Source organism: Pararge aegeria, chromosome 25, assembly GCF_905163445.1.
Source record: "Pararge aegeria chromosome 25, ilParAegt1.1, whole genome shotgun sequence".
Lineage (NCBI taxonomy): Eukaryota > Metazoa > Arthropoda > Insecta > Lepidoptera > Nymphalidae > Pararge > Pararge aegeria.
In genome coordinates, this window is record NC_053204.1 from 1,350,439 (window position 1) to 1,376,634 (window position 26,196).

Below are 26,196 nucleotides of genomic sequence, written 5' to 3' on the forward strand. Positions count from 1 at the left end.
AGAACTCTGAAATCGAATTGGCTGATATTACCGATGTTTGCTATCATCACCAAAAGTTTAAATAAAAACTTTCTTTACGAGAGTTTTTCGATTTTTTATTAAACGTTTTTTTTTTATTGTAGGTACCTTGTGAGTATCAACTCACAAGGTACCTACAATAAAAAAAAAACTATTGTAGTTAAATCCGGTTAATAATTTTACGAAAGCGACGAGAGCATTAGCAAAAACACATATTTAGCGTGCTGTTCTTTTGCTTATCGTAGGTATTTAGCTATATATATATTACAAACCGGAACATAAATACTAATAGTTTTTACGAGTCTCTTTGATAGGAATACTGAATTTTAAACTACACAAGTTCAGTATTTATACGAAATCGTCACTTAAACATGTCAGAGAATGCTTTTTCAAAGACTATTTGTGACACTTTAAGATTATGCTTTTAGTGATTTAGTTCAAACTACTTATTGAGTTCATGAGGTGAAGAAAATTTTTATTACTCAACTGTGTTAATCTATAAATAATGGGCTAGCGTTCATAAGTAATCATTACCTTCATGTTCTTATAATATTATGCAGGTGCAGAACTTTTCCTGGTCATTAGATTGCGGAGATGTGCTAAGAAACGAAACCCAATTTAAATAATTATAATAAATATACTAGGAAAATGCACACATCGCCATCTAGCCCCAAAGTAAGAGTAGCTTGTGTTATTTTTTTTTTTTTTTATTTAGTAAATAAATAAATATACTACGACAATACACACATCGCCATCCGCCCCAAAGTAAGCGTAGCTTGTGTTATGGGTACTAAGATGATTGATGAATATCATAAATATACAGATAAACACCCAGACACTGAAAAACATTCATGTTCATTACATAAAAAATTTCCAGTTGTGGGAAGCGAACTCACGGCCTTGGACTCAGAAAGCAGGGGCCGTCAAAGGGTTTGTTATGGGTTCTAAGATGACTGATGAATAATTTTATGAATAATATACAGATGAACAGACAGACACAGACACAGAAAAACATTAATGTTCATCACAGAAACATTTTCCAGTCGTGGAAATCGAACCCGCGGCCTTGGTCTCAGAAAGCAGAGTCACTGCCCACTGCTCCAATCGGCTGTCGAATATTTACTTAAATAAGTAACTATTTAAAAATTCGCTTTAGTTAGAAAGATTTTTGACGACCTTCTTGGCGCAGCGGAGAGCCCTGTAGATTTAAGATGGATAATAATAATTTCCGAATTTTCACTGGTTACCCGACCGATAAAGAGTGCCGCTACATACTAATGTCGCGTATAAACCGATAAGGGGTATGACTACCATACTCCCTAAGAGGTTAGCCCGCTACTATCTGAGACCGCATCACTTATCAGCAGATGAGATTGGGCTAACTTGTATAAATTGGACAAAGACAAAATTTTTGTTTAAGTTCAATGTTATATAAAAAAAACAATTCAAATATATATACTCGTATCTATAAAATCCTATTTTACATTTATTCTTAAACAACTTATTACCTTACGAAGAAGTACAGTAATGATTCTATTCATTCCAAGATTAGGGTTGCATTAAATGCAAAGTTACCTCAATTAATTAGCAAAAATTAGTTTGTTGTTGTTGTGAAATGTGCAGCCATCTTTAAAAAGAAAAAGGTTCACGCCATAATTTTGACACATACTTCAAGATGGCGATTATAGGCAAACGTTTGCAACCTTACAGCCTACAACCTATAATTAAATAATCATTACTTTTTATAATACCAACGCAACAAAACTCTCACGGTGAATTTTTAAAACGATTTAATAGATTGACCTTTGAAGCGATTACAATCTGTGCTTTGTTTTTTTTACTGCGTGATACTTAATATGTGACATAATTATATAATTTTTAATTAGTAATATTTGAATAATGGTTTGCGTATGTAATCTACCATTATATTTTATCTTTTTGACCTTGCATAACCATTTAAATAATAGTATTAAATTATTATTGTGTGCATGCAAACGTCTATCAAAAAGCTCTTACTTGAAGCTCTTACTTTACTTACTTTTTCTGTTTTTTTTCGAAGGCAATTTTCAGGTTTATAATGAATGAGAAAGACAACATGTTTCAAAATATTGTTCTATATGATACCTAATGAAACGTAAAATTATTACGAGAATACAAGTATCATATTGTGTACTTAGTAAAATAAAAAATGGTAAAGTCTGATTACGTCCATTTTATAGTTTTTTTTTGAAAATCAGGTCACTCTATCAATGCCAAATCCGCAAGACCTTAATGCATTTAGCATACAATGTGAGCAAGTCTAAATTGATTATATAACATTATCATAACCTAAATACCAATTATAATGGGTAGAACAAAAACTCGGGTCAAGGCGTTATATTGTATAGAGTCAGTGCATTGTACCGGATTATATATGATTATAACATTTATAACAGTGGTACCCAGTGGCGTGCACGCATAAAGAAAAAATCCCCTTCATTACGAGCTATATATAATAATTTGGGTAGGCAGTGATTTTGTGCATGAATGAAGTGCACGCCACTGATTAATAGGCTATAGTCTAAAACTTGGATTTCATTCGGTAACACTTCCATGCACTTTATCAGCAATAGAGTTACACAAATGTGGAATGCCTTCAGTGGCGTGCACAGTTTTTTTGACCAGGGTATGTATAAAGAAGGGGGATGGTATTAAATTGAAAAATTCTTCTACCTTTAGAATAGAATAGAATAGAAAATCTTTATTGCAACACAACACAATAGGAAAAATACAAGGAAAACAGTAATAGTACTTAGTGCTAGGGTGCAAAGGCGGCCTTATAGTGATAAGGCCGCCTTTGCAAAAGTGATCTTTTAAAGGCAACCTGAGCGTACGAAGCCGATAAAAAAGTGGTAAGTGGATGGTGCATAAAGTATGTTACAAAAAAAAAAAAACAAATGAGATATACAAAATCTTTAAGGTAGGCAGTGCTTTTGAGCTTGTATGTAGAACATGCTGGCGTAAGCTTAGTGAGTGAGATATCGGCTTCCCTTTTAGTGGACCAAATTCGATTCACGGCACGCACCTCTAAGTTACATATCACTTGCTTTAACGGTGCAAGTAAACACCGTGAGGAAACCTGCATATGTGGGAGTTCTTCATAACGTGTGAAGCGTGTGAAGTCTGCCAATCCACGAGTAGCCAGAGTGGTGGACTACGGCCTAGACCCTTCTCAGTCTGAGAGGAGACAGAAATACAGAAAATAATCGAACTTTTTGTGACTGGTGTAGTAACCTTAAATTATTTTTGAATAATGTTTAGAGTTACTTATATATAGATAGCATCGATAAAAGAGGATGAATGAATGAATGAATTACACTTTTATTGTACACCACATAAAAATCCAGGAAAAATTATTTAAAAAAAAAAACTAGTTTATACTAAGTATTCAATTAGGCGGCCTTATCGCTACATAGCTCTTCCAGGCAACCGAGGATGTCGATCGTCGACATTAACTTGCTTTGCATAAAGAAGACTAACCGCACTTATAAGTAAATAGAATCCATCAAAAGAAATATATAAAAAGTTCTTAACGACCTAGTTATCCTAGACATCAGATACCAAAAAGGTCGATTGCTATTTTAAAAATCTTATAAAAAAGGCCTAAGAAAATGTGAAGTTACATGTAAAATGCTTATAAAGTAATACTATTTAGTACTTAGCTATAATAGTTCGAGTACGGTCAACAAAAAAATAATCTTATACATATTTTATACATTACGCCGATTTTGCTACTGCGCCTCGCGGTTTTACCCGCGTGAATAAATCTTGGTTGCGTTGTTAGGACACGGAGAAGGACAATATTTGGTGTAAAAATACGAAAGTAAAGTGTTTCAACAATAAAAATATAGGCACCGTAGTAAATCCTTGAACCTATGAACCTATGAACACGAAAAGCTTCTGAATCATCAAAATGTGTTATTAACAAAATTAAAAAAATTCAAAATTCAAAATTCATTTATTTCAAGTAGGCCTAATACAAGCACTTTTGAAACGTCAAGTCTGTCCGTGTGTAGTGACTCTACCACCGGTTCGGAAGGCAGATTCTACCGAGAAGAAGCCGGCAAGAAACTCAGCAGTTGCTCTTTTCCAACATCAAAAATTTACATTTTATATTTTAACATTCATTTTTCTATCTTGTGAGAGATGAAAGCGGAGCTGGATGCTTCCAAGCAACCTTGTCATTAAGAAACTCATCAATTGTATAATAACCTCGCTGTAATAAATGTGTTTTAACACATTCTTTAAACTTATGGATTGGTAGGTCCAAAATTACCTTAGGAATCATATTATATAAGCGTATACTCAATCCCACAAATGACTTCTGCACCTTTCGCAGACGATATGCAGATGTCACTAATTTATGACCATTTCTTGTAAGTCGACTGTTTATATCCACTTTAAACAAAAACGATTAGGCCGTAAAAGGTTGTTTTAAACAGTAGCTGAGGTAAAACCATATTTGAATTTTTTAATTGTAATATTTCCTTTTTAGCTGAAACCGTTTTCGGAGTTTAATGTTTCTATGGAAATCCATCTCATCATTATTATGAAACTATTACTAGCCTAATATAGCGGACGGATCTGCGCTCAGAATAGCATCGGAGGAATCACGACAATGATAAAAAAGCTTGGGTGTAAATTATTGCTCTAACCAGGTTGCTCTTCTAATAATTTAAAATTGTGAGATGACACAAAAAAAAAACACCCGGCTAAGTTTGTTGTGTGCTTCTTCTTAGACCAGGTCGCGTTTGGAACCCTCGTAGCTTTAGTTTTAAGTTTACGAATGTGGTTATCGCCATCATCTCACTACCGTGTAATTCTTATGTACGCATCAAAAGTGCCACCTATGGGCCTACTTGAATAAAGATATTTTTGACTTTGACGGCCTCCCCGACGTTGTGAGCACTGAGGTTTTATCAGCAGATGTCCCGAGTTCCATACCTTGCAGCGGCAAATTTGGATTTTTTTTGTTTCTGAATTTCTATGATCTGGTCTTATAGGCCTTGGCGTATAGGCTGTAGCCGGTCGTGGAGTTATCAACAAAGTCAAAAAGTTATCCCGCTACCATCTCAGACAAGATCAACATTTGGTAATATTGTAGGTCCACTGCTGAACTAAAGGCCTCTGCCAGCCCATATTCAAATTCAAAGTCATTTATTTCAAGTAGGCCTACTTTATAAGCACTTTTGAAACGTCAAGTATGTATATTTGTAGTAACTCTACCACCGGTTCGGAAAGCAGATTCTACCGAGAAGAGCCGGCAAGAACCTCAGTAGTTGCTCTTTTCCAACATCAACATTTACAATCATTTTTCTAGCTTGCGGGAGATGAGAGCGAGGCTGGCTGTTTCAATCTACTGTCATTGAGGAATTCATCAAATATATAGTAACCTCGGTGTACTGGATGCGTGTTAAGACATTTTTTAAATCTATGCATTGGTAGGTCAAGAATTTCCTTAGGAATCATGTTGTAAAAGCGTATACTCAACCCCACATAATCAACACGCTGGGCACACGGGTGATGTCGGCGGTGATGTTGTGCCTGCAATGGCATATATCACTTAGTTAGGGGACCAACGACCAAGCAAAGTTTATATAACTATAACCTTTTTGTCAATAGTTTTTTTTTGCCGACGGTACGAGCGTGATGTCCATCACAGTCCCCGACCCCCGGCGATTCCGCAACAATGACCGCTCATTACGGTAATCGCGCTCTGACTGACGGACATCAGCCTATTTGTTTGCGTATTTACTTACATAACAAAACACGACCAACACGCGGCGCTTATATGTTTATATAACTACTTTAAACAAAGCTTGCTTGTTTAGTTTTCTTTATTGCACATCCATACCGATGACCGACTCGCGCAGTGGGCAGCGACCCTGCTTTCTGCGTCCAAGGCCGTGGGTTCGATTCCCACCACTGGGAAATGTTTATTTGTTTGTTTGAAATCTTTATTGCACACATAAATTTTATACAAAGTAAACACAAATACAGATGAAACTTAGAATGTAAAATAGAGCGTGCAAAGGCGGTCTTATCACAAAAGCGATCTCTTCCAGACAACCTTTGACGTTAGGAAAAACGAAGAAACGGGTTTGTGTGATGAACATAAATGTTTTTCAGTGTCAGGATGTTTATATGCATATTATAAGTATTTATGTATATTATTCATAAAAATATTCATCAGTTATCTAAGTACCCATAACACAAGCTACGCTTAATTTGGGACGAGATGGCGATGTGTGAATTGTCGTAGTATATTTATTTATTTTATTTATTTATTCTTCCTAACTTAATATTGTAAATGAGAAAGTCTGTCTGTTTGTTTGTTTGTCCTTTCTTTACGCGTTTACTAAGCAACCAATTAACTTAATTCTTAGCTTAAGAGATTCGACTCAGGATGAGAAATTGTTAAGGTTGTAGTCAACCACGCTGGCACAGTGTGGATTGGTAAACTCCACACGCCTTTGAGAACATTTCAGGACATTGTGGAGAAGTGGCGAACTGTCGGGCATGCAGGTTTCCTCACGACGTTTTCCTTCACCGTTAAAGCCTGTGATGTATTTAATTAATTTAGAAAAAGAGCAATCTGCTGAGTTTCTTGCCGGCTCTTCTCGGTGGAATCTGCCTTCAGAACCGGTGGTAGTGTCACTCCAAACAGACTGACTTGACGTTTCAAACTTTTTAAAAAAAATATTAATAGCGGGATAACGAGCAAGTGGATCACCTGATGTTAAGTGATCACCGCCGCTCATAAACATTTGCAGCACCCGAGGAGCCACCGATGCGTTGCCGGCTTTTAAGGAATTTGTTTATCCGCCCCTTGAATAAACTTAAAATATATTTTTGAGGAAACACATCAGATGGGAGATTGTTCCGTAATTTGCAAGTGCGCGGTAGAAATGATCTGGTATTTCGAACAGTAGAAGAATACCAGGCATCCAGAGGATGAGGGTGGAATTTATTTCTACGGCGTGACGTGCGGTCAGAGAACAGGGAAGGAGGTATCAATGCAAACTTGAAAATTTAAAATAAATGAATTTTGAATTTCGAATCATGAATAAATGAATCTTGAGAGCTCTTATTTCATGATTAGAGTTTGCTAATACATGTCCTGGGTGCAGCGTGCAGGAAAACATCGTGAGGAAACCTGCATGCCTGAGAGTTCTCCATAATGTTCTCAAAGGCGTGTAACGTCTACCAATCTGCACTTGGCCAGCTTGGTGTACCACGGTCTCAACCATTCTCATTCTGAGCGGAGACCTGTGCACTGTAGTGGGCAAGAGATGATGAATACATGACCTTAATAGGATAGAGAGATAGGTAATAATTCACCTGCCAGTATTTAGGCTACCAGAAGTAAAAGCTTTTTTACATTATGTGTTTAGGACCTTAAATAAGAAATCAAGTGTAGACATTTACAAGCATAGTTACATTACAATTTACTTGTAGCATAATTAAGCACCTACATTATTGTCTATCAAAAAATAACTCGAAGCCTGTAGAAATTAGGTAGTAGGTGCCCCTTTTGCCTTTGCTTTCTAGAAACCTGAACTGGCAGTCCTTGGCCATACCAGTGCTAGTCATAATAATAAAGGCCCTATTATATGGATATTTCAGGAACTACGGAGGGATAAGAAGTTGCCTTGCCTTTAGACTACCTGTTAGCAGACATAATTACATCTGCGGCTGGCACAGCACTGAAACCTCTGACTGCCTGGAACTTGAAGCTGGCCTACCACAAAAGGAGAGTGCGGTACCGAAATACAGTCGAGCTTAGACTAGCCTAGACCTACGCTTTGTTTTTCATACTATTAGTTTCAAATATACTTGATCTTTAAAATTTTTCCGGTATTCTTTATTTAACCTTGAAGATTAAAGAATAACGTCACAACAGTCAATTTTTTAATTTTCAAAAATAACTTTCGCCCCATCCGCAGGAGCTTTGTAATCCACAATAATTCAGTTTTAATTCGACAAGAATGTTTGGAGCACCACATAAAAATCACCATGCATTCCGTAACAATGGCGTAAAAATATCGTAAAAAATATAATAAAGAAAGTGAAGTGAACTTTTTAATGGCTTCTGGGTTTTTTTGCAAATATGTTTTTATAAACTAATTTAAAAAAAAAATCATAAGCTTTTAACGACCTTGCTGGCGCAGCGGTGAGCGCTGTGGTTTTAAATGAATGGTCCCAGGTTCGATTCCCGGCAGGGGCAATTGGGAATTTATAATTTCTGAACTTTCTCTGGTCTGGCTTCGGCCGCGGCTTGTTTCCACCCTACCGACAGTATCTATGTATAAATAAGACGGTTTTTACGGGATTCGTAAAAAAAACATTAAAAACGCAGACGGGCAATATAATAGAATTAAAATATATTTAGGTATTACTAGGTCGTAAAATATAAATCATACCTTTTTAGTTGAGTAGTTCATTTTTCTATTCTACCTGAAAAACATAATACACATTTTAATACACCTTGATGATTATATTAGTAGTAGTAAAGGCTTTTAGTGACTGAGCTCTTTCGGGGAAATACTTCCTACTGCCATGCTTACTTCAAATTCAAATTCAAATTAAAAATTTCTTTATTCATGTAGGCCTATCACAGGCACTTATGAAGCGTTCATACATATTTGTTTACATAATTGTAACGGCTTCTTCCGCCAATCTGTATTACTGTGTACTGGCCAACAGGGTTATTCTGTATATCAGTTGACACCCGATTTAGGCAATTACTACGGCAATGCGACCAACAACACGTCGTGTAACATTTTTGTTTTTTATAAATATGGGTATTACGACAAAAATCGCCATCTAGTCCCAAAGTCAGCGTAGCTTGTGTTATGGATACTAAGATAGCTGATGAATAATTTTATGAATAATATAGGTACATAAATACTCATAATATACATATAAGCACCAAGATACTGAAATATATTCATCTTCATCACACAAACATTTTTCAATTGTGGGAATCGAACCCACGGCGTTTGATTAAGAAAGCAGGGTCACTGCCCACTGCGCCAGTCAGCCGTTGAAATATTTAATTAAATTTAAAATTACGTACATTTCGTGATAAGTATGATGACTAATTTTGAAAAACTGCCCTAAGTTTTTCAGAAGTGTGTACTCTATCCAAAAAATATGATATACTTCGTAGAAATTAAAGGTTTTGTTACTATAAATTGCAAATTATATTACGTCACGAGTCTAAGACGTCACGAGTCTAGGCAGTACTCGTGACGTCATAGGTAAATTAGAGCTTTAGGACCAAAGGTAAGCCCTTGGTCTCCAGCTAAAGTTTTTGGTATTGATAACAAAAAACTTAGCAATTGATAGTTTGAAATCCAAAAATACTTGATATACGCAGAGACTTTCGAAGTTCAAGCGGTAAAAAACTATATTTATATAGATACATCAACTCAGTTGTGCGCGCGGCCCTATGTGTGGGTAAACCTTGTACATATACAGTGACTTTGTGTGCGTGACAAGAGGTACAGTCGGGTACAAATACAAATACAGTTATTTACGGGTTATATACGGGTTTTTTTTTAAAAAAACAGTTATTTGGTAATTTAATGTTTATTTATTGAACATTATTCTGAATCGCTACTTGAAAAATCAAATGATGAATTTTCGGATTCGCTGCTCTCATCAAGGTTAATTATGAATTCTGACTCCATGTCAAAATGTCTATAGTATTCTTCTTCTTTCTTTTGTACATGTCGACAAGTATTACCCCACATCCCTTCATCAATTTGACTTAAACATTCATTTATGAGTTTCATTATTTCCGTCACATTTTGGTCGACATTACGCGAAGCAATATAATTTTTTAAAATTCCCCACACATTTTCTATGGGGTTTAGTTCAGGATGATATGGTGGCAATCGAAGAACTTTTATGCCATATCGCTGAAGTATGTCATCAATCTTGTAACAGATATAGTTTTCTTTATTTTTTTTAATCAAATCATACAGTTCAATTTTTTTCATATCTTGATTAAAAGCTATATTTTTTTCTGTCAGCCATCTCTGCATTTCTATTTTTTTGGAATTCGAATTTGGGGCTCTGTCATTTTGAACGTTATGGTATGAGGCATTATCAAGCACAACCACAGAGTTAGGTGGAAGATTCGGTACTAGACGTTCTTTTAGCCACTTTTCATAGTTTTCCGCGTTCATGTTAGAATGGTAATCACCAGAAACACTATTTGCTTTGTATGTCAATAGTGCGTTAGGTACGAAACCTTGTTCTGAACCAGCATGCACAATGATAATTCTTTGTCCTTTCGACAGGTTTCTCTTTAAAGGTGGTCCATCTTTATTACCCCATCCTTTGTTTTGAACATGATTAGTTAAGATATAGCTCTCATCTGTATATACGATACACCGATTTTCTTGACGGTATCTGAGTAAATTTTTTAGGTAGGAAAATCGTAGTTTTTGGATGTCATGCCGCTCTATAATAACACGTCTGTTATCCACAGTTTTTCGCCATTTGTATCCCAACTTTAACAAAGCTGTACGCAGAGTCGAAATACTTCCATCATAGTTAAGTTTATCTTGAAATATTCCTTTCAACTTTAGCAAGGTAGGTAACTCACGATGTTCTAAATGGTAATTTTGAATAGTGGAACGTATAACATCAACGTTAAAGTTGTCTAATTCTAACTTCTTTAAACGTTTTTTACGGTCTTTATGCGGAGATTTAAACTTAGAGTCAGATTCTTTTCCTTCAGCCAATATATTAGTAACTGTTCTCTCTGATACCCCCACTGCCATTGCTGTTCTTTTCCGTACGCTATTTAAATGTTCACTTAGTTTCGATATTAAAATTGGACTTGCACTGCAAACTGGATCACTTACTAGTTCCAATATATCTCTCGCATCTATTTTCAGAAATTCGTATACCTTAGCAATGGTTTCTCGAGTCTAAAACAATAATACGTAAACGTCAACAAGGATATATTTTTTCGTATATAGAATCATAATAAATACCTATTCATTACATCTAAATTTAAAAATAAAAAATATTTACCTGACTCCTTAAACATTTTTTCCGTGAAGAACTAGACATTTTCGTAAACGACTGTACCCGTAAGAAAAAGCGATAGGAACACGTCTTGCTCGAACGACGACTGCCGCGTCACTGCCACACGAATGAAAGTTGTATATTTACAAGCGCACGCACACATAGGGCCGCGCGCACAACTGAGTTGAAGTATCTAATGACAACCGAAATAAAAGTTCACAGGCTTTAGAGTTACATTATGTACTGTCTCTGAGACTTATCTGTGAAACCGAAAACTTTATAATTTTTGAGTAAACTACTGCCATAGTTTTTACTGAAAGTAATCAAATGCAGCCACATGCAAAATTAAAATCATGTGACTCCTGTCACTTGATTAGGTATTATGCGCGTGTCGGTCTTTTACTTACAATGTGGTCGTCATAAGAAAACACTTAGAATGCTTTGAATTCGTTTGCATGGTAAAATAAATTCTTCTATAGATTGAATTGAATTGTGTGCAACAGATAACAGTGCGGTTAAAAGAAAGGCGAGTTTTTACGAACTTAAAATTATCGTTTCTTTATAGTTTTACATTAAAATAAAGGGCAAAGTGCAGTACTAAATTAAACTTTGTAATGCGGCGGATCTTTATGATATCCCGGTCGTAAAGTTTAATGCTCTTATGAAAACGGTAAGGATGGCAGCACACATGTAACACGCCAAGCGACGTGTATTTTACAATTAGTACAGGAATATATACATTTCTCGGCTACACTATACCTACCTATAAAAACCTACTCCAGGTTCAATTATCTTATCCTTACAATTATGTAAACAAATATGTATGAACGCTTCATAAGTGCGTCTGATAGGCCTACATGAATTAAGAAATTTTGAATTTGAATTTGAAAATATCCTGTAATGGTGTTTTATATGGGAAATAAATTAATTATATATAATTAATATATATATATATAAAATTCATTTACCACACGTCCAAAATGATGGTATATATATATATATATATATATATATAGCATCATTTCATGTTTATAGCATATTGGGTTTTAGCACGTAAATAAATGTGTACTTGAGTAAATAAACAAACGGAGTTCCATTGCTGTTTTAAAGATGAATAATATTGCACGTGATGTGTTAGTTGAAATGTGTTATAGAATTATATTTATTTATTTATTTATTTAATGTGTTATAGAATTTTAGTTATATATAAAACTAGCTGTTGCCCGCGACTTCGTCTGCGTTTGATTTTGTTTTTAAAGTATTCAGTATCGCTAAGCCTTAAATGACTATAGTAGTATATATATATATGTAACATGTGACTGTCAATTAATTATAGACAAATAATTTACAATAAAATAAAATTGCGACTATAATTAAAGATCTAAGCTATCCTATCTCTTAAGTTGGAGCAGACTGCTCACGGTGTGCCAATTTAATTTAAAATCGCTTAAGTAGTTTAGGAGTCCATCGCGGACAAACATCGTGACAGGAGATTTATATATATTAAGATATAATTGTTACAGTAATTTTATAAAGTGGGTAAATAATTAAAATATGCATGACTATAAATATTATTATTTATGCTAGATATTTCATTAAATTGATGAGTATTTTAACAATAATTCTTATTTATTTAATAAATAGTATACAAGAAATAATTAAAATTTTTCTCTTTGTGCTTTATTTTATGACACCCGTATTTTATTATAAAAATGGGTGCATTTTCGATACTCTGCAGTCTTGTATAAGACTCTAGACTAGTGTCATAGTCGTTATCATGTTATAACTGCGAGTCGGACTCACACACGAATTAATAGGTACCAGCGTGACAGATATAACACTATATTTTTTTTAAATAACTTAAAGCTAAAAAAAACAATCTGCTTACAAATAGGATAATGGCGTTGTAATTAATCATGAGATAAAGCCCGCTGACTGATGAACGATCAGACTGACGGACAGCGGCTTCTTAGTAAATAGTAATAGAAAAAATTTCCGTTCGGAAACCTACAAAGATGTGTGGGAGAGGCGGGATGCGTTCGAGGTGTGTTTCCAGTATAATTTAACGTGCCTTAGGATGTTAAATCCTTTGTGGATAACTATATGATGTTGCTTGATTTTGCACGTCTGTCTGTGCCTTCTAACGTCTGAACATATATATATATATATATATATATATATGATACGCTATAAGGATTCATATGTGTGCCAATTCCTCATAATGGTTGCCTGGAAGAAATCACTAAATAAGGCCAGGCCGTCTTTGTTACACAAATTTAATTGACTTGTACCTTTGTTCTCTTTTTTTTTTCTTGTGTGCAATAAAGTATTTTTGATTGATTGATAAGCCAAAGAAAAAAAAAGTTATGGAAAACTTTACTACCGTCGGTAAAAAGAGTAGGTACTTATTATTTTAATATTTTATCTTACAGTTTAGTTTAATTATAAGTTCTTAAATTATTAATTTATTTATTACCAAAAATTAACGTAATAAGGACAGGACATGCACTAGGACAACTTATTAAGTAAAATTATTATACATTTCCAATCCAAGATGGCCGCCAACATAAAATTGCGAATAATTTTTTTTTTCTCAACCCTCTTTATTTAGGTATCAAATGAAATTGCTTGACTAGTAGACGATGCATGTTTGAAAGTTGGGAGATTTTTACATTTTTAATGTACGTATTATAAGCTATTATACTTTTCTTTTTTTATGTACTTCATTCATTCTTTCAAGCTAATGTTAAAGATCTAAAAGCTAATGTTAAATATCTAAAAGTTAATTTTCCCCGCTGCTAGATGATATTAACTGCATTATCTGTTGATATGCCAAACTCGTGAGCCGCTGGAAGGCCGTATGAAGGCATGTGGCGTTTAATAGCTCTAGGCTAGTCTGGGATTTAGACCTTACGCTGGAATTTGGAACGGTTTTGAAAATGGGCGACTGAAGGCTTTTTAACGTTGAGCTGCACGTGAAAAATTCAACGTGAATGTATTTCAGTGTCTGGGTGTTTCTTTGTATATTATAAGTATTTATGTACTATGTGTTATAAGTGTTTTTGACAGCCGATTGGCGCAGTTTGCAGCAACCCTGCTTTCTGAGCCCAGGGCCGTGGGTTCGATTCCCACAACTGGGAAATGTTTGTGTGATGAGCATGAACGTTTGTCAGTGTCCGGGTGTTTATATTTATATTCTAAGTATTTATGTATATTATTCATAAGTCAAAGTCAAAAATATGGGCCATAGGTGGCACTTTTGATGCGTACATAAGAATAACACGGTAGTGAGATGATGGCGATAACCACATTCGTAAACTTAAAACTAAAGCTACGAGGGTTCCAAACGCGTCCTGGTCTAAGAAGAAGCCCACAACAAACTTAGCCGGGTGTTTTTTTTTTTTTGTTATCACCATCTCACAATGTCATCAGTCGTCTTATTACCCATAGCACAAGCTACGCTTACTTTGGGGCTAGATGGTGGTGTGTGTATTGTTGTAGTTTATTTATTTATTATTATTTATGTATATTATGTGCGGTGATAGCGCTTTGGGTAGGATCTCGACTTCACTTCTGGGGTGCTGAGTTCGAGTCCCAGCACGCGCTCTAACTTATCTAAGCTATATTATTAAAATATCGCTTGCTTCAACAGTGAAGGAAAACATCGTGAGTAAACCTGCATGCGTGTGAGTCTACATAATGTTCTCAAAGGTGTGTGGAGTTCTTAAATCCGCACTGGGCCAGCTTGGTAGACTACGGCCTTAACCCTTTCTCATTATGGGGGGAGACTCGTGCCCTGTAGTAAGCCGGGTAAAGGTCGAAGCGATGATGATTATGTATATTATTCATAAAAAGTATTCATCAGTCATCTTAGTACCCATAACACAAGCTACGCTTACTTTGGGGCTAGATGGCGATGTGTATTGTCGTTATAAAAAAATATATATATTGAATCTATCGTCGTCATCACCCGCAGACTTTAAACTTCCTCTACTCTCCTGAGATGGTTTTAGAACAAATAACTCTATTCTATGGCCGGTTGGTTGGCTTAAACGATTATCATCATAATTTAGTTACAAGAAACAGAATCGACGGCTTAACTTGCGCTCTAAAGCACGGGGTTTTCTATGAAAATGAAGCTTAATTTTCTATACTCCGCGAACAGCAATCAAGTCAACATCTCATGAGGATGCGTTTGGATATAAATTATACCAGAATTCAGATATCTAAAAAATTTGATTCTGAATAACACTACCTTACTATACTATACAGTAAGTATAGGTACTTACTGTATATTACCTAAGTATACAAAAAAGCTTTGAATTACTCATTACCCTCAAGGCGAAAATAACTAATTTATTAAATTACTATAGATTATGCACATCGCTAGTAATTTAAATGTAAAAAAATGAATGAATGTATGGATGCAGTTCAGTTCGTGATTGAACTTGACCTTATGAATGAATGACCTTGCGAAAGTATCTGCAGTGGGTATATTATATACTGAGTTAAGTTAGAAGATATCGGATACATCCAGGCGGTACTTTGCGGGATTCCTACGGGAAATGAGAGCTCGTCAAAGTCAAAGTGCCGCCCTGTGTACATCAATCTGAGGGCGTGCATCTCATACATGCACAAAAGCACTGCTTACCCTAAAATTAAAGAATTTTTGCCGTTTTATGCAATTTTCCTGCTGTATGCATACCCTGGTAAGAAACTCAGTGCACGCCACTGGGTGTAGGTGATAAGCTTTATAACACCATCATGAAATTTAGTATACAGGGGGTTTCGGGGGTGATAAATCGATCTAGCTAGGATTCATTTTTAGCAAATGTCATTTTATTCGTGTTTTATCGATAAATATATTGATATGTACCTATATATATATAATTAGAATCTCGGAATCTGCTCCAACGATTTTCATGAAATTTAGTATACAGGGGGTTTCGGGGGCGATAAATCGATCTAGCTAGGATTCATTAGAAAATGGCAGTGAATCCGTAAAAAGAGGTGATAGCCTAGTGGCTAAGGCTTTGCATTTCCTTTCGTGGAGACCGTGTTCGAGCCCCGGCATGCACTTATTTGCGATTTTAATTTAAGTGTAGCGGTCTCCATTACCAAACTAGATGGCGCCACTAAAATCCTGCATCGCGCTAACGAAGTTTTCACAAAAATTGCCCATATATAGAACTCCCATGGATGAATGGTCGATCACTATCACGGTACATAAGCAATTTAAATATCACTCGCTTTAAACGATGATAGAAAACTATTATTAATTTATTAACTATTTCAGTTAGATGTAAGTTTTAATGTATACATTTAATTATAGATTTATTTGTATATAAAAGCTGATATATGGGTTTATATGCCTCTAATAAAAATCTTTATCTTTATATATATATTTCTTGTCATACACACGCAGTATATCACTGAACTCCTCCTAGACGGCTGAACCGATTTGAATGAATTTTTCCAAATGCGTTTGGGTGGTACCCTGGATGGTTTAGATACACAAATCAGCCCGACAGATGGCGCTGGGGTCAGCTAGTTCTTTATATTATTAAAACATCGTGAGGAAACCTGCATGTCTGAGAGTTCTCCGTAACGTTCTGAAGGACATGTGGTCTACCAATCCGTACTTGGCCAGCGGGGTAGACGAAACCCTTCTCTTTCTGGGAGGAGACCTGTGCCTTTTAGTTGGCCCATAATAGGTTGAGGATGTTGACAGTAAATACAGTAAGGGCTTTGTTTACTACAGAATAACTAGTTTTATAATCAAGGAAACGTGTGATCGATATAAAAAACAAAGAATCGGTTAATTAGCATATCAAATTATTATGGAACAATTTAATGCTCCATTCATAAAGTCACGACACATGTATACAAATACATTTAATAAGAATGTTCATGTGATTATTTGAAGAATAATTTAACGGCCGATTTGCGCAGCGAGCAGCGACCCTGCTTTCCGAGTCTAAGGCCGTGGGTTCGATTCCCACAACTGGAAAATGTTTGTGTTATTAACATAAATGTTTTTCAGTATCTGGGTGTTTATCTGTACCTATTGTAAGTATTTATGTATATTATTCATAAAAATTCTCATCAGTCATTTTAGTACCCATAACACAAGCTACGCTTACTTTAGGACTAGATGGCGTTGTCTGTATTGTTGTAGTATATTTATTTATTTTAAAACATGTTTGTATGTATGTCTGTTTGTCCGAGTAAATCTCAAAAAACCTCATAAATAACCTAAAACAATACATCGCCAGATGGTAACGGGCTATAGCCCGTGTAGTATTCAAACCCTTATCAGTTTTTACGCGACATTGTACCGACGGTACAATGTCGCGTAGGTAGGGTAAAGTACTTAGGATTTATATTCATCATCATATCCACCCATTACCGACCCACTACAGAGCACGGGTATCCTCCCACAATGACAAGCGGTTAAGGCCCACCACGCTGGCCCAGTGTGGATTGGTGGACTCCACACACCTTTGAGAACATTATGGAGAACTCTCAGGCATGCAGGTTTCCTCGCGATGTTTTCCTTCACCCAGTGGCGTGCACTTCATACATGCGCAAAAGCTCTGCTTACCCTAAAATTTATATATAGCTCGTATAGGAAAAGGATTTTGCTGTTTTACGCAATTTTCCTACCGTATGCATACCCTGGTAAGAAACCCACTGCACGCCACTGCCTTCACCGTTGAAGTAAGTAAGTGACACGGGTCTCCTCTCGGAATGAGAAGGTTTTATGCCATAGCCTAACACGCTGCCCATGTGCGGTAGACCTCTCAAGCCGTTGAGAACATTAAAGAGAACTCCAGGCATACAGGTTTCCTCGCGATGTTTTTCTCCACCGTTAAAACTACTTCGCTTTTATTAAGATCGCACATAACTCTGAAAAGTCAGTGGTGCGTGCCGGCATCGAACTCGGTCTCCGAACGGAAAGCCGGAGTCCTACCCACTAAACTATCACCGCTTCTTCATAGTTAATGCTATTCGTGGGATAGAAATACTATACATACTGTCTGTAGGATCATTTATATTGTAAATCACACGAAAACGGTTTGGCTGTTTTGCACGCCTCATAAGCGAAGCGTTGAGGTTGGTATTACTATCAGTACGCACACCGAGTGATTCTCCAACTTAAAATGTAACTTTTTTTTATTCTTTACTGCTTTTTAAGTGAATATAAATAGACAAATGTTGAGAACAAACAATATTTTTAACACTCATGATATTTTTAAATCTCTTTTCATTATTTAAAGTAATTAAAAAATTGTTTAAAAAAGTTCTGTCTTGGACGTCTGTGTGTCTGTATGTGCGGATTCCGTATCTCGTTGTCACGATAACGAGCGAAATACTTCACTTATTGAGTTGTTTTTTTTTACAGGATTCAGTATTTTGAGGAATAGAAGCACATTGTAATTTAATTATTATTTACAGATAATCTCAATTTTATTGTAATGAATGAGATTTTGAGGCATGCACTTTTGGATTTTTCAACTATTTTTAACTTGAATATAGTTTTTGTTTAACTTCTCAAAACGAATGCAATATTAAAAGCTACGAGTAGCTATATTATTTTCATTTCACCAAGACTGTTACGCTCAGATTGTTGTTAGACTTTAGACCTTATTCTTAAGTGGCTTAGAATCGAGATTTGATGAAACTGAGTACCATCGACAGACGCCTGAGACCTAAGTGCAGTTTAAGTACGATACAGCTGTCCCAAAAATGAGCCTAACCGTGGTTCGTGAGAAAGAAGTAGTTAGAATAATAAATTAAGCAGCACATAACTAACTGTAGTTGTATAAGTTAAGCTTAGGTAATTTATAAGGCTGAAATAAATAAATAAATTAGGCGGCCCATTGGCGCAGTTTGCAGCGACCCTGCTTTCGGAGTCAAAGGCCGTGACACAAACATTTCCCACGACTGGAAAATGTTTGTGTGATGAACACGAATGTTTTTCAGTGTCTGGGTGTTTATCTGTATATTATAAGTATTTTATGTATATTATTCATAAAAATATTCATCAGTCATCGTACTACCCATAACACAAGCTGCGCTTACTTTGGGGCTAGATGGCGATGTGTGTATTGTCGTAGTATATTTATTTATTTTATTTATAAATAATTTTACTAGTAAACAAAACACTCTTTCCCCGCAGTTGGGTAAACAAAGCATCATTTACAATTCTTCTCGTTTCGACACAGTCCCACGCTGCAGTTTCAGTAGGTAACCTCACAGTTTGTTAAATGTTGTTACTGCATATAATTACTTAAGATACATCTTTAGAACTCTAGTTATTACCTAAGTGTTAGTTGTATATTTAATACAGTGATATATAACCCTGAATCTAGGGTGGAGATTTTAGCAGCACGGCTAGCATGGGCAGGAGACAATTATCTCCCCGGGGAAGAATAAAAATGTACCTCCTCCTGCTTTATCAACTCTCAGAGCACTGGCGCACAAGTGGAAATAATATCCAAATAATATATATGTAATAATAAACGGGGGTAAACTTCTCCTATTCCATGTTCCCGTGCTTTAGCAGGTGGACACGTTAGTTATATCCCTTGTCAGGGGATATAATCGGGGGATATAATTTTTGAAGTTATACTTCTTTTGGCGCGTTAGGGAAAAATGATGAGAGTAAATTTTTATGACGCGCGCGCACCGTGTCAAAAATCCGACACCCTGAAGTTAGCTATACTCAACATTTTAGTTTTCCAAAAAAAGGTTTTACAGTGTATATTTTCAATTGTCAAAGTCTTTGGGCTCATTCCGGTGATTTCATTGATTCAATTTTACAATAATCCCAAATTACAATGTTGAATGAAACTAATATAAACTTTCAATGTATTGAATAACTTTTTTCTATTGTTAGTATCGTTTTTTCTACAAACGTAGAATAAGACAAAAGTTAAAATGTTTGATTTTTGATGTTTATCTTGCTACGCCTAAGAAGTATAACTTCTTACGCGTGTACATAAGTACACACACGTTTTTTTTTTCTTCTGCTTGTGCTAGGCACTGCTGGCTAAGCGCCAGCAGTAATTAATTAAGCATTAAAGCGATTTAAAAAGGTCTTAATTCGGTGAGGTCAGTTCTGTTGTATTTTTGACAGGCATTGATAACCCACCAACTTGAAATGGATTAGCGTGGTGGGTATTCGCACTAAAACGTCTCTCCTATGAGCTTGTGTCCAGCAATGAGAGGTTAGGCTGATGATGGTGAACCCATTCATATTTTTGTAGTATACGTTGATAAAATAGCGGTGATAGCCCAATGGGTGGGACTTACACTTCACTTTCGGGGGGAGAGTTCAAATCCCGGCCACCTCTAAAATTTTTAAGTTACGTGAGTTTTAAGCAATTAAAATATCACTTACTTCAATGGTGAAGGAAAACATTATGAGGAATCCTGCATGCCTAAAAGTTCTCCATAACGTTCTCAAAGGTGTGTGGAGTCCACCAATCCGCACTGGACCAACAAGGTGGACTACGGCCTTAACTCCTTCTAATTTTGGGAGGAAACCCGTGCCCTGTAGTGGCCCAGTTGGGTTTATATGATGATAATGACGTTGTTAAAAGAACCTAACAATTAACTTTCGTAGATATTTCGAAGTTATACTTTTGGTACTCAACGAATCATGAAGTGAACTGGCGATGAGCGGGGAACATATTATAGTTTGAATCGTCGTGATTTTAACCGTAACATACAAAAACGATTATCTTCTTTGCACCATTTTGTTATGAAAATAGTGTAGATATTGAAAAATTCTTGGCTAATTATCATTCAGTTCGGCAACGTTCAGAAACGTTACTAAACTGTGGTTAAAATGCGGTTTAATTCAAGTTAATGAATTGAAGCACCGCACTCGCGTTGAATTCTAATTTACATCCAACCTCTCATTGCTATTAGGCAAGCATAAAGTATTACACTAGTTTCATTTTAATATTATACATTGAATAAATGCACTACAATAATAACTTAACCAAACGCGGTGATAGCCGAGTGGGTAGGACGTCGAATTCACTTTCGGGGGGCTGAGTTCGAATCCCAGCACTCTAACTTTCCTAAGTTATGTGCGTTTTAAGCAATTTAAATCTTACATGCTTCAACAGTGAAGGAAAACGTCGCGTGGAAACTTGAATGCTTGAGAGTTCTCCATAATGTTCTCAAAGGTGTGTGGAGTCCACCAATCCGCACTGGGCCAGCGTGGTGGACTACAACGTTAACCCCTTCTCATTGTGGCCAGTAATGGGTTGATATGGTGATGATGAATTAATTAACCTACCCTTTTTATACTTACTAAGTAATATCATAAATGCTAAAGTGTGTTTGTTTGTTTGTTCTACCTTCACGCCCTAACTAAGCTACCAGTCGAGTTTTAATAGGAATTTTCCCATTTTATAAACATTTACATGTGAATATAAAATCAGTTCATTAAAATCAAAAAAGTCATTTATTTACCCTAAACCATAATTTAGTTTAAGTGTGATACTTATTATTAATATAAAAGAGAATTAAAATATTTATTTAAATAATAAAAACTGACTTTAAAAGAGTTAACTTTGACCCCACTTCTTAAAAAGTTTACAAATTTATTTTCTATTTTTCTCAATAAATAACTAACAAATGGATAAATATTTTTAAAAATCAAATTATTAAGCACTATTCCACATAACTTAAGGGATTATAAATTATATCTATATATATATATATTATTTTTTGTGTTTATTTTCTGTTTCAACTTTAATTTTATTTTTACTTTTTGTTTAATTTAATTCCAAGTTGTGTACACATACTTTGGGTTGTAGCTTAAAACAAAACTTGTTGATATTTATATTTAGATCTACCTTTTGGTTATTACCTGTTTTGTGTACCTAATAACAATAAATAAATAAATAAATTATATAACTTACAAGAAAATAAAAATATTTATTCGAATAATACAAAAATATTCAGAGTTAATTTTAACCCCATTTCTTAAAAAGTTTACAAATTTATTTTCACTCTTCTATTTTTCTCATTAAATTATTTTATTTAATGTGAACAAATAAATAATTACTACTTTTCCTCCGTAAATTTATAAAATAATTAAAGTATTAAAACAATAAAAACAAAGTGATTCAAAGTTACCTCTGAATTTCCACCCCACTGAATTATAAAGTATTCCATATTCTTTTGTCTCTGTTCTATTTTTATCCATAAATCAATATTTTAAATATTAAAATAAAAATAAACTGATTCAAATTTGCCACCCAAATTATTTCAAAGATTTCCTTTCTGCTATAGTTTTCTTTTAAAATAAATCAACACATCACTTTCATACGAGATCATTCACAACACATCTATACATCCCTTACTTACACTACACTAAATTAAAAAAAAAAATCTTCACCTTTATACAGAACCCGGCACTAAACACATTCACTCACTAGCACCGCACTACGCGAGGGTCGACTGGCGGCGAGAAAGGCGAACGTATCTTTTATACTATGGTCCTGCGACTTTGACAAGGATGTGCATAGAGGGGACCGCTTCCGGGGTTTTTTGATCGCGTTTCTTTAATGTAGTTTACCGGTAACAGCGTGGCGGGTGTAAGCTCTATAAAAATTAAGAATCTTTTCCAAAAAGTCCAAAGTTTATAACCGAATTCAAATTCAAATTTCAATTATATTAAGTCCTACTTTATAGGCACTTGCGAAAAATTTAAAGTGGTTCACCGGTAGCAGCGTGGCGGGTGTAAGCTCTATAATAATAAAGAATCTCTCTCTAAATGTAAAAAGATTATAATCGAATTCAAATTTAAATTTCATTTATATCAAGGCCTACTTTATAGGCACTTGCGAAATATTTAAAGTGGTTCACCGGTAGCAGCGTGGCGGGTGTAAGCTCTATAATAATAATAAATCTCTCTCAAAAAGTTAAAAGACTATAATCGAATTCAAATTCAAATTTCATTTAATTTAATGCCTGCTTTATAGGCACTTGCGAAAAATTTAAAGTGGTTCACCTGTAGAAGCGTGGCGGGTGTAAGCTCTATAAAAATTAAGAATCTCTTTAAACACGTGGGAGTTGCTCTAACTTCATAGCTAACTATGAAGTTAGAGCAACTCTCACCCACTTTTTTTTATGAATTTTATCGAACTTACGTTTCATATAAACTTTGAACTTATTGAGAGTCATCTAGAGATTCATTCATTTAAAGATTTCATTCGGATATTGTTGGTTTTTGACGGCCGATTTGCGCAGTTTGTAGCGGCCTTGGACTCCAAGGCCGTGGGTTCGATTCCCACAACTGGAAAATGTTTGTGTGATGAACATGAAAGTTCTTCAGTGTCTGGGTGTTTATATGTATATTATATGTATTTTGTATATTATTCATAAAAAAAAATATTCATCAGTCGTCTCAGTACCCATAACACAAGCTACGCTTACTTTAGGTCTAGATGGCGATGTGTATATTGTAGTAATATATTTATTAATTAAAAAAATATAAAATTTTCGTTGAATGAATAACTAATTTTATCCAAAGGTAGTTTAAAAAAAGCTTTTACAGGAAGTTTTTTTTTAACTTTAAATGCCAATATTCACACCAATGCCAAATTTCAATATTCATGCATACGGCGTAGGGTAAAACTAAAAGCAATAAATATACAATAAAACTGAATGGAAATGCACATATTAATAATAAAAAATTTCGGACGTCATCCGGACGTGGATCCTTACCACGGTCACGGGGGCGTTCGGACTAAACAATGATAAGTGCAAAAGTCCACCAACAGTCAGATTAACGTCGAACCGAGCCGAGGTCCGAGTCCTCGCAGGAGGCACCCTCGGGTCGACGTCTCCCACTCTCCCCCCCGATGTCGTCGAGCCCTGGGGCTCTTCTCATGGCGAGCTTTCGCGCTCGCCACACTCCCCCGGTGACGCCGTAGCAACCCCTCAGGTGGTTATCGGCAAATGTCCATCCGAAAAAGCAAAAAAAAAAAGAATGAATGATGACCCGCTCGGAGGAAGATCTTCCCATTGTTACGGTCGAGCGTATCACTGTAGCTCCCGTACAGTCGCTACGTTGGTAACTAGTCACGGCCAAAGCCTCCCTCCAGACCAGACAATTCCCTAATAGCTCATGCCGGGAATCTGGGACCGGAAACTTAAATTCGCAGCGCTCGCCGTTGTGCCAGGCAGGTTTCTTACTAACGCACGCAATAATTACTGTTTTATATAATTGACTAGTTGTACCCTGCCACGCTTCGCTGTGGCACATTGTGATTGAATGGTTGAGAAAAATAGATAAAAACAATCCTAAAATTAAATTTATTCATGCTAAAATTTCAGCCTGATCAGTGCAGAACTTTTTGGGTTTTTGAAGCGTACACAAACCAACATAACATTTTTATATATATAGATATGTGTTTTAGCACTAAAGACCTCACCGCACCTCCTACTTCCAGAGGCAACCAGTATTATTTGGAAATTATAGATAGTTGCAATCATTGACTGCAAATCTTACATAGACTCTTCCGCACTTAAAATTTTAGTAGTTGTACCTATTAAAGCATTTTGTGGCCAAGCTTGTTCAGTGAAGTCCCTACTACCCCCATGTCTATTTAAGCTGCTAAGCTGCGTTCCAGTCCGAAGGGTGTCATTTCATAGGATGTGTTCCTTGCATGCCATTCAAAGTGTTCCTCTGTTTATGTAACAAATTATGGTTTTTCACTAACCATTAGGTTACCACAGCTTGGTCCATCATTTATTATAAAAAAAAAACCTTTAGGATGTTATCATCAATTATAATTATATAAATAATTTTAAAATTTTCATTTTTTTTCATTAGCACCCCCGTAACCGATTTTGTGATTTAAACTTCATTCAATACATTCTTGTTTGCTCGTAACATAGCCCAAAAATATTCTGTCCAAATTTCATGTCTAAGAGTTAAAATTCAAAATTTAGTTTTTAACGCCCCCGCTATACACTTCGGAGATTTAACACTTATAAAAAAGTGGATAGTGGATCCAAAAAGGTGGATGCAAAATTTCAATTCAATCGGATGTATAGTTTAATAGTTTTAACGGAACAACCGTAAAAAACTCTATAGATTTATATATTAGTATAGACTTTAAAGTTTAATGACAAAACAGGCCTTTTAAAGGGTTTCAAAAGGAACAAAGTCAAGAGTGACCGCTAGATTGAATAATTATAACATTAAATAATATGCGATTAACTAACCGCGTAATGCAATAAATATAATCTAGTATTAATTAAACGCAATTACTTATGCATATAATTGTGAGCATCCGACAACGAATGTTATTATAATTATTAATAATATCATCCTATGTTATTATACGTTTAAATAATTATGAATCTTGTATTAAGTGTTGACCTTTCTGTGTTGACGTACTTCGTACTAGAGTAGAAAAGTTTTATGTGTTTTCTAGAGCTTTTTGGGACAGAGCTAGTTATTACTAAAAAAATTGAACTTTATGACATTCCCTGGCGCTCGACGTCCACTGCTGGACATAGGTCTTTTGCAGGGAGTTCCACAATACACGGTCCTGGGCCGCTTTCCTCGAGCGGCTCCCAGCGACCCGCCTGATGTTATCTGCCCACCTCGTTGGGGGCCGACCTACGCTGCGTTTACCGGTGCGGGGTCGCCATTCCAGCACCTTAAGACCCCAACGTCCATCGGTTCTCCGAGCTATGTGCCCTGCCCATTGCCACTTCAGCTTCGCGACTCGCTGAGCTATGCCGGTAACTCTAGTTCTTCTACGGATCTCCTCACATCTGATTTGATCACGTAGAGATACTCCTAGCATAGCTCTCTCCATCGCCCGCTGAGTGACTCTGAGCCTTCTTATGAGGCCCATTATTTAAACGCCGATTAACATTTACGCATACGGCGTAGGGTAAAACTAAAAGCAATAAATATACAATAAAACTGAATGGGTGTTGCGCGTTTTTACGCAATCGGGTAATCTCAGGGCAGAGATTAGATGTTAATAGCTGTTTTAATTATGGTTTTTTAAATGGCTATGACTTTGTGAGCACATTAGAAATTAT

The 26,196-nt window shown here is 35.6% G+C and overlaps 2 protein-coding genes across 2 annotated transcripts in view; both read right to left on the bottom strand.

The window, feature by feature from the left end:
• The window catches only part of LOC120634905 (cuticle protein 18.6-like), a 52,398-nt gene extending 29,817 nt beyond the window's left edge, over window positions 1-22,581 (bottom strand). The window contains exons 1-2 of the mRNA XM_039905784.1: window positions 22,526-22,581; window positions 8,481-8,514 (exon numbers count right to left, since the gene is read on the bottom strand). Coding sequence (XP_039761718.1) covers window positions 8,481-8,501 — 21 coding nt within the window. The 5' untranslated portion in view covers window positions 8,502-8,514; window positions 22,526-22,581. The remainder of the gene's footprint in view (window positions 1-8,480; window positions 8,515-22,525) is intronic.
• Window positions 9,632-11,291, bottom strand: LOC120634904. The gene is made up of 2 exons (XM_039905783.1): window positions 11,110-11,291; window positions 9,632-11,003 (listed from the first exon to the last, which is right to left on the bottom strand). The coding sequence occupies exons 1-2, from the start codon at window positions 11,146-11,148 to the stop codon at window positions 9,666-9,668; spliced, it is 1,377 nt and encodes a 458-aa protein (XP_039761717.1). The 5' UTR covers window positions 11,149-11,291; the 3' UTR covers window positions 9,632-9,665.
• Window positions 22,582-26,196: the final 3,615 nt, after the last annotated feature.

Bases quoted from the DNA above. Each gene is read 5' to 3' on its own strand.
- LOC120634904 (XM_039905783.1), bottom strand. From the start codon at position 11,148: ATGTCTAGTTCTTCACGGAAAAAATGTTTAAGGAGTCAG. The intron at 11,004-11,109 runs GTAAATATTTTT...TTATTGTTTTAG, and splicing joins AAAAATGTTTAAGGAGTCAG to ACTCGAGAAACCATTGCTAA.